The 9,479-nt window shown below is 46.4% G+C and overlaps 1 protein-coding gene across 1 annotated transcript in view; it reads right to left on the reverse strand.

Moving 5' to 3' along the window:
* Zyg11a (zyg-11 family member A, cell cycle regulator) overlaps positions 1 to 7,440 on the reverse strand; it is a 37,902-nt gene extending 30,462 nt beyond the window's left edge. The window contains exon 1 of the mRNA XM_029540388.1: positions 7,351 to 7,440. Within this exon, the coding sequence (XP_029396248.1) occupies positions 7,351 to 7,440 (90 nt within the window). The remainder of the gene's footprint in view (positions 1 to 7,350) is intronic.
* Between the last annotated feature and the right edge of the window lie 2,039 nt (positions 7,441 to 9,479).

A 9,479-nucleotide genomic window follows, 5' to 3' on the forward strand; every position in this document is an offset into this window, starting at 1 on the left:
CGCCTTCTTGCGGTGTGGGACTCAGCGACTGCTAGATCCTTGGACTTCCATTCACAGCTACTACTGAACCATTGTTGGGATTTGGACTGCAGACTGTAAATCATCAATAAATTCCTTTACTACATAGAGACTATCTGTAAGTTCTGTGACTCTAGAGAACCCTGACTAATACACCTGTGAACCCAGCATTTAGGAGGAAAGGGGCCGCAGCAGGTAGAGGCAGAGGATGAGTTCAAAGCCAGATAATTTTAGTTATTTACTAAGTACACATCCCAAGTTGATCTTCGGAGTCTCAAATGTGAATTTTAGATACAAGTAGAGGGCCAGAGTTACACTTCACCGGAAGAGGCCAGATCTGGTTCTGCCTGTCACTGACCTATGGTTGTCTCCCAAAAGATAGTATAGTAAATCGCAGTGGTTGTTAGTAGAAGACAGTTTCCCCCTGGATGGCCCCAAGCTTCAGACTTTTTCTTCCCTGAGCATGATGCTAGGGGAAACTGCAATTTCTTGCTATATATCCTTTCAATAATCCACTGGCCAAAGCAAGGGACAGAAATGTCTCTTTAGAATATACTCATTCCTCCTGTGCGGGTTGCTTCTTCAAACCCGCATCTTGTTTCTGGTAGGCTGGCGAGGCACTCCTGGGATCTGCTTGTCTCTGTCCTTAGGCTCTGGGGCTATAAAGCTTCATTCCTTGATCTGGGTACTAGGGGATTGGCTCTCACCTCTCTGTGTGGCTCAGACTCTCTCCAGCTCTGGGAGGGTCCTTGTAAATTGCAGGGACTTCAAAGACTTGTCAGTTGTATATCACAGAGCCTTGCTAAGAAACCTCCTCCAGGGTGGACTGTTGCAATTCAGAGGGAATTGCAACACACCAGTAATTGAAGCTGGAGTTTGAATTCCTGATCTTCCTGCCCCTGGGGTGCTGGGATTAAATGTGCCATCGTACTTGCTTATGAAACTTTTGTTTTGTTTTAGGTTTTTGTTTGTTTGTTTGTTTGTTTTAGGAAACAAAGATTGCCATGAGTAAGGTTTTTGGATTTTTTTTGTTTGCTTTGTTTTGGGTTTCTCTTTATAGTTTTAGCTGTCCTAGAACTCACTCTATAGACCAGGTTGGCATTGAACTCACAGAGATCTGCCTGCTTCCGCTTCTGAGTGCTGAGATCCCACTGTCCAGTGAGTAAGTTTTATATGAACAGAGGTTGGTGGGGTTTGGAGATGTGTATAGTGTGAATTTTTGTTTTGTTATACAGGCCAGCCTTGAACTGTGGTAGGGAAACAGTTCTACCTCAGCCCCTTGGGCATCTTAGACTGTGAGATGGGCACCTAAAGGGGCTTTGTGTCTTATTATGTTTTCTTTTTAACTTAATTTAATTCATGTATATGTTTTACATACATGTATGTTAAGTGAACTCTGTGTGTGGGTGGAGGGCAGGAAAGGATGTGGAATGCCCTGGAACTGGAATTAAGAGAGTTACAAGTAGCCACGTGAGTGCTGGGAATCTGCACTTGCTTCCTCTGAAAGAGCAGCTCCTAAGAGTCAAGCACCTGCCTCATGAACATTGAAATTACAGTCAGTTTTTACTTCTAATATACAACAGACATGAAAGAGAGAAGCGTTGAGTTTTGAACCTAGAAAGAGTCCATTTTAAAAAGACTCATGCGTATTTTATGTCTTCAAGTGCTTTGCCTTCACGTATGTGCACCATGCCCACAGTGCCCATAAAAGTCAGAAGAAGGTATTGCATCCCCTGGAACTGTTAATGAACCTCTGGGAGCTGCCATGTGGGTGCTGGGATCCAAACCCTGGTCCTCTGCAAGAGCAGCTCCCTTAACGGTCAGGTTCCATTTCCAGCCCCAGTAGTCTAGTTTTTCATAAATAAAAGGGTTTACCTAAGGTCAAAAGTTGGAGAGCTGAAGCTGTAAGGCTTGAAAGCAACGTATCCTGGGCTGGGCATGTATGAAGGAGCTTGCGGCTCCTACTTTTCATCCCAGCTTTGGAAAGCGGGTGGAGGAGAATTACAAGTTCAAGGTCATCTTTGGTTACATAATGAGCCCCAGTCTATAGTGCAAGAGACAGAGACATTGCCCAGAAAGACAAAACCCCAGAAAATATGTAGAGTGGATTGTTTCTAATATTTGGGATGAAGAAAATGAAGCCGGGTGTGGTGGCGCACGCCTTTAATCCCAGCATTCGGGAGGCAGAGGCAGGCGGATTGCTTGCTGACGGAAGCCTGATATGGCTGTCTCCTGAGAGGCTCTGCCAGAGTCTGACAAGTACAGAGATGGATGCTCGCAGCCAACCATTGGACCGAGCGCAGCAGTCCCCAATGGCGGAGTTGGAGAAGGAACTGAAAGAGCTAAGAGGGTTTGCAGTCCCATGGAGGGAGCAACAGTGTCAACAGGCCAGACCCCCCAGTAGCTCCCAGGGACTGGACCACCAACCAAAGAACACACATGGAAGGACCCATGGCTCAGGCCGCATATGTGGCAGAGGCTGGCCTTGTTGGACATCAGTGGGAGGAGAGGCCCTTGGGCCTGAGGGTGTTCAAAACTCAAATGTAGAGGAATGCCAGGGTGGGAAAATGGGAGTGCGTGGGTGGGGGGGAGCACCCTCATAGAATAGAGGCAGGGCTAGGGGGGGATGGGATAGGGTGTTTCCGAAGGGGAGACCTGGAAAGGGAAAAACATTTGAAATGAGAGAGAGAGAGAGAGAGAGAAAGAGAGAGAGAGAGAGAGAGAGAGAGATACAACCATACAGCCATGCAGCCATGGTTGGTGGAATAAGCCTATAGTTACACCTGAGAAACTGAGACAGAAGACAAGCTGTCTTGCAACTTGCTGTGTAGACGAAGTTGGTTTGAGCCTTCAGTGATTCTCCTGCTTCTGCTGGAATTATACATGTGCACAACCACACCTAATAAATATTAACTTAAAAGATCTGTATATGAGTGTGTGCCTATATGCTACATGCTACACAAAAGCAGGTATTCAGGGGTCAGAAGTGTCAGAACCCCCTGGAGCTGAAGTTACAGGCAGTTGTGAGTCAACATAGATGGCCAGGAACTAAACTCAAGACATTCAAGAACAATGTGCATACTTAACCTCTGAGCCACTGCCCAAGTCTGAGACTAATACCATTTTAACCATTAATACCATTACCATTACCATTAATACCATTTTATCTGTAGACTTCTGTAACAAATAACAGAATATATATGCTTCTTTAAAAGTATTGTTATAGCTGGGCATGGTGGAGCATGCCTTTAATCCCAGCACTTGGGAGGCAGAGACAGGCGGATTTCTGAGTTCGAGGCCAGCCTGGTCTACAAAGTGAGTTCCAGGACAGCCAGGGCTACCTAGAGAAACCCTGTCTCAAAAAACAAACAAACAAACAAAAAAGTATTGTTATGTGTATGAGTATTTTGCCTGCATGTATATATGTGCCACAGTATATGCAGTATGTGATGGGGCCAGAATGAAAGTACTAGATCCCTTAGAACTAGAGTCAGGACTGAGACATGTGGGTGCTGGGCACTGAACCCAAGTGTTCACGAACGGAAACTGCCCTTAAGCACTGAACCATCTCTCCAGCCTCTACAGTATGCTTCTTAAATCTGAGCACACCATAGGGCTGGAGAGATAGCTTAACAGTTAAGCACGCTGGCTGCTCTTTCAGAGGACGCAGGTTTGATTCCCAGCACCCAGAAGGCAGCTCACAACTGTCTGTACTCTAGTTCCAGGGAGTCAGACAACCCCATGCACACACACACAGGCAAAACATCAATGCACGTAAAATAAAAATAACTAAAAATTTTTAAAATGTTGAGTGAACCAAGAGAGATAATATTTGAGCCTTATATCTTAATCAGTAAACACACACACACATACACACACACACACACATACACACACACATACACACACACATACACACACACACACACACATATACATACATAGCATTAGAATTTGCGTTTTAGGGCTGGTGAGATCATCAGCTGGTAAACGGTAAAGATCCTCACTTTTAAGCTGAAACACTGAGTTCAATACATATGGCAGAACAGAACAGACTCCAAACGGCCATCTGACCTCCACAAATGTGTTCAAGGCACACACATTACAAAGAACCCACACACACACAAAAAAATTACAGGTCCAAATCTATACTCCTTTTTTTTGGGGGGGGGGGGAGTTGGGGTTTTTCGAGACAGGGTTTCTCTGTATAGCCCTGGCTGTCCTGGAACTCACTTTGTAGACCAGGCAGGCCTCGAACTCAGAAATCCACCTGCCTCTGCCTCTGCCTCCCGAGTGCTGGGACCAAAGGTGTGCGTCACCACGCCTGGCTAAGACCTATAATCCTACCACTTGTGATAGAGGCAGGATGATCAGGAATTCAAGGTCACCCTCAGCTACATAAGGAGCTAGAGGCCAGTCTAGAACATATAAGATAAAAACAATTAAAAAAAAAAACAAAAACGGGCTGGTGAGATGGCTCAGTGGGTAAGAGCACCCGACTGCCCTTCCAAAGGTCCGGAGTTCAAATCCCAGCAACCACGTGGTGGCTCATAACCATCTGTAACAAGATCTGACGCCCTCTTCTGGAGTGTCTGAAGACAGCTACAGTGTACTTACATATAATAAATAAATAAAATCTTAAAAAAAAAACAAATTACACATCATGTAAGCAAAATAAGGGAAATTATAAAGATAATTGCCACAATTATTAAAATGAAAAAAAGGTGTATATCGGGGGCTGAAGAGATGGCTCAGTGGTTAAGAGCACTGACTGCTCTTCCGAAGGTCCTGAGTTCAAATTCCAGCAACCACATAGTGGCTCACAACCACGCGTAATGAGATCTGACGCTCTCTTCTTGTGTGTGTGAAGACAGCTACAGTGCACTTACATATAATAAAGAAATCTTTAAAGAAAGTTGTAAATGTTGAAAGATAATAACCAGAAAAAATTACAGATACCATATATACACTAAAAAGATAATTTAAGACTGGGTGGTGGTAGCATACGCCTTTAATCCCAGCACTTGGGAGGCAGAGGAAGGTGGATTTGTGAGTTCAAGGTTAGCCTGGTCTACAGAGTGAGTTCCAGGACAGCCAGGGCTACACAGAGAAACCTGGGGAAAAAAAAAAAACCCTAACTACCTAACTAACTAAATAAAAATTCCATGAAGATTTCATTCCAATAAATTTGATAAACTGAATAAAGTAGAGAATAAATTTCTTTCTTCTTTTTTTAAAAAGGATTTATTTATTGTTATATGTAAGCACACTGTAGCTGTCTCCAGAAGAGGGCATCAGATCTCATTATGGGTGGTTGTGAACCACCATGTGGTTTCTAGGATTTGAACTCAGGACTTTTGGAAGAGCAGTCAGTGCTCTTACCCGCTGAGCCATCTCACCAGCCCCAAGAATAAATTTCTTGATAGATATTACCAAAGCAAAATCTGTTAAAGTTCTGGGAATGCTGTCTTTTTTTCCCCCTTCCAGTTTCTGTGTGTAGCTTTGGCTTCCTGGAACTCACTCTGTAGACTAGGTTGGCCTCAGAGATCCTCCTGAGTGCTGGGATTAAAGACATGTACCACCAATGCTCAGCAAATGTCTCCTTTTATAAATATGGAGATACACAAAGAACTAACTTTATTAACTCCCCCCAAAATAGATAGGCATATGAATTAAAAACCTTCAAGGCCCGAGGAGATAGCTCACTTGGTAAGATGCTTGCCTTGTAAGCAGAGACAAGCAGAAAGAAGCTGGGTCCATCACTTGCTTGGAATTGTAATCCTAACATTGTTGAGAATGCAAGGCCAGCCTGAGCTACTTAGTGAGTTCCAGACCAGCTTGATCTTGGTTGGAATTTTATTTCCAAGATAAAATTAAAATGGGGGCTAAAGAGATGGCTCAGAGGTTAAGAGAGGGCACAAAGTTCTTCTAGAGACGAAGCTCTGTGCCCAGCACCCACATCTGCCTGCAACTCTAGACTTAGAGAATGGACCATACTCTTCTGGGCGCTGAGGGGACCTGCACCCATGTGCACACACGGGTGCTGGGAACACAACCAGGTCTGCTCTTTACTGCGGAGCCATCTCACAAGTCTCATACCCTTAATTCAAAACATGTAGGGACCCAGAAAGATGGGACAGCAGATAAAGGTGCCTGGCCACCTGAGCTTGACTCCCCAAACCAACGCAGCGGAAAGAGAGACATCATACCAGCAAGTTGTCTTCTGAGCTAGTAATTGTTTTGAAGCTGGAGAAAAGAAGTAACTTCTGAAGGTCAAGAGAATACAAAATTGATATATAAAAGTCAATTTAATGTATTTTTAAGTGTAACTCAATTTTACACAAACCTTTCAAAATACAGGGCTGAGGTGCATGCTTTTAAAGCAGCATTCAGGAGGCAGGGGCAGGAGATCTCAGTGAGTTCGAGGAAAAAAGGAGGTGACCATACTGGCAAGATGTTTGCAATCCCCCGGCTCGGAAGACTGGGTTTGAAGCCAGTCTGGGCTACACAGAGAAACCCTATCTCATGCACACCACCTCTAGCTGGGTGTACCTCAGTGGAAAAGCCTACTACCAAGGGATGTTCATCCCCCAAACCAAAATCTTAACGAAAAGCACCATCCCGGCCGGCGGGCCTGCTACCTTCTCTCTGAACTCTTCTCCTCCGACTGTGGTCCCGTGTGCGCACAGCACGGGCTAGCCTAGAACGCATTAAGAGGCAGCGGTAGTCTGATCTCCGTGAGTTCCAGGACAGCCAAAGCCGTCACACTGTCCCGGGGCGGGGGTGGGGTGGGGGGTCGCAATAAAATAATGCAAAGAGACATCACCCCTGTATTTTTCATTCCACCCCGAGGTACTGAGCATCCACGATCACTAAGTTCCAGTGTAGCCCCAGTCAACCTCGGGCTTGCCGCCTTCCGCATTCGGTTCGTGGGGCAGGTGGGTGGGCGACTTAAGGGAGCCGCTGCGTGGGGAACTAAGAGGAAGCGGCGGGGGGCGCTGAGGAGAGGGGCGGGTCTGTGCGTGCTGAGGTGAGGCCGTCGGAAGGGAGCAGGCTGAGGAGACCCGGCGGACTGGAGCTGGGCTAGCCTGAGGGGGTGGCGCCTGCGCGCAGCGGGGAGGCTCAGCATGGCTGGGGCTCGACCTCCGGCGCCTTCCTCGACAGCGCAGCGAGCAGGAACCCCGCGAGGGCTGGACGCGACGTCCACGGATCCCGGGCCGCGCGGAAAGCGTCACGCCCCACTCGCCCGCCCGCCCGCCCCGCACGAGCCACCCGCGGGCGGCTCTGCACGACGGGCGGACGCCCCGGAGCCCGGACGGCGACCACACTCACCTGCACCAAGCAGTGGCCCTGCGCGTCCTGCTGGGCGTCGGGCAGGACGAGGGACCGCGGCCACAGCATCGGATGCAAGAAGTGGACCATGACGCCGACGTCGCGCCCGGCGCTCCGGAGGAGAGCGCAGGAAGGTCGCCCGGGCCCCGGAGGAGCGCGCAGGAAGGTCGCCCGGCGTTTGAATGGCCGCCCCACACCGCCCACAGGTCCGTCGCGACCCCGCCCCCGCCGCACGTCCAATGCTCGCTCTGCAGCCTCTGCCACCCAACTCCTACTCACCCCTCGGAGGCCCAGCGCCCTCACACCCACGCAGCTCGCACAGTGTACTTCGTCGTAAATTTTTATTTTTTCTTTTTCTTTTTATTTCTCTTTTACGGGGGTGTTTTGTTTGTTTGGCTTGTTTGGTTGTTTGGTTGGTTTGGTCTGAGACAAGGTTTCTCTGTGTAGCTCTGGCTGTCCTTGAACTCGCATTGGAGTCCAGACTAGAACTCAAAATTCATCGCGATCCACCTGCCTCTGCTTCCAATGTATTAAAGGAGTAGTCAGCGCCGCCAGGCTTGGTTTTGTTTTTTTGTTGTTTTGTTTTGTTTTTGTTTTTTGTGGTTTTTTTGTTGTTGTTTTGAGTTAGAGTAGGAATCTAGAGCGCATTGTAGGCCAGGGCTCTACCACGTGCCAGATTTTTAAGTGCTTTAAACACATTAAAAATGCATTTTCAAAGACTTTGACCCAAATACCAGTCACGTTTTGACTCCTGGATGAGAATTAATCGTAAAAAATATTTCTAGAGGCTGTTGACCTGGTTGGAAGGGGACAGAGTGCAGTGTTAACTAACACCTGCTTACACACACAATACGCACACACAATAAAATTTCAAAAACAAAACACAACACCTATTTTTTTTTTTAGCATCAATTTTTATACGAACACAGGGAAGTGGAAACAGGAGGATCAAAGGTTGAAGGTTTTCCTCTGAAAACTAGTTTGAAACTAACCTCAGCTCCCATTACTTTAAGACTATCTTATTTAACATACAGCTATTGCTCAGATCTAGGCCAAGGCCGGTGAGAGACCGAGACAGGTGAGAGGCAGAGACAGAGAGCCAGTTTCCATCCCTTGTTTGCTGGGAGTATCTGAAGCCTAACTTTTCTCAGCTGTAAGATCAGGTGAGAACACACTGGCAGAAACCAGGATTGCTTAAGATAAGGGATGTACACAAGCACTTCCCAGAATCATGCTAGATAAAGGAATTCAAATGTTAAAATTAGTTTTTCAAGAACAAATGAGGGCTGGTGAGGTGGCTCAGTGAGTAAGAGCATCAACTGCTCTTCCAAAGGTCCAGAGTTCAAATCCCAACAACCACATGGTGGCTCACAACCATCCATAATGAGATCTGATGCCCTCTTCTGGAGTGTCTGAAGACAGCTACAGGGTACTTACATATAATAAATAAATAAATTTTAAAAAATAACTACTGTAGTTTAACATTAAAAAAAAACAAAACAAAACAAATGACCAGGCAATACTTTCCTTTCCGGTCTGTTTTCTTGTTCACCAGCCTGGAATTTACATTATAGCTGAAGATGACCTTGAACTGATTCTTCTACTTCCACCTCCCTAGGGGAGTTCAATACAGTTGCCCTTGAATTTACCTACGAATGCTGGCGGAGATGCGGGGGCGTGGCTGTTAGCCATTTGAGGGTGTGGTGGTTAGACCACTCACTCAGCACATTGCAAGAACAGAATTTTAGGAATGAGAACAAGCCATTGCAGTAACTGAAGGTTAGAAGTAGGATCCAAGGTGAAGGGCTTTACCTGGGAGTGACAGCACAGGGCTTTTACCCCAGCACTCGAGCAGGGAGGCAGAGGCAGGTTGATCTCTGTGAGTTCTGGGCTGGGTAGGGCCAAAAAAAAGTCAATGACTCATTATTAAAATTTGTGACTTAAGTTGGCATGGTGGTGGTGAACGTCTGTAATCTCAGAATTTTGGAGACACAGAATCAGGAGTGCTGGCCTATCATGTTCAAAGCTCTGATACAGCAAAATACAAACAAAAATCCTAAATATATTGCATTTGAAAGATTGTCCTGTATTTCTGTTCTTGAAGTTTATTTTACAGTCAAGTGTGTGTA

This window comes from Mus pahari, chromosome 6, assembly GCF_900095145.1.
Source record: "Mus pahari chromosome 6, PAHARI_EIJ_v1.1, whole genome shotgun sequence".
Taxonomy (NCBI): Eukaryota; Metazoa; Chordata; class Mammalia; order Rodentia; family Muridae; genus Mus; species Mus pahari.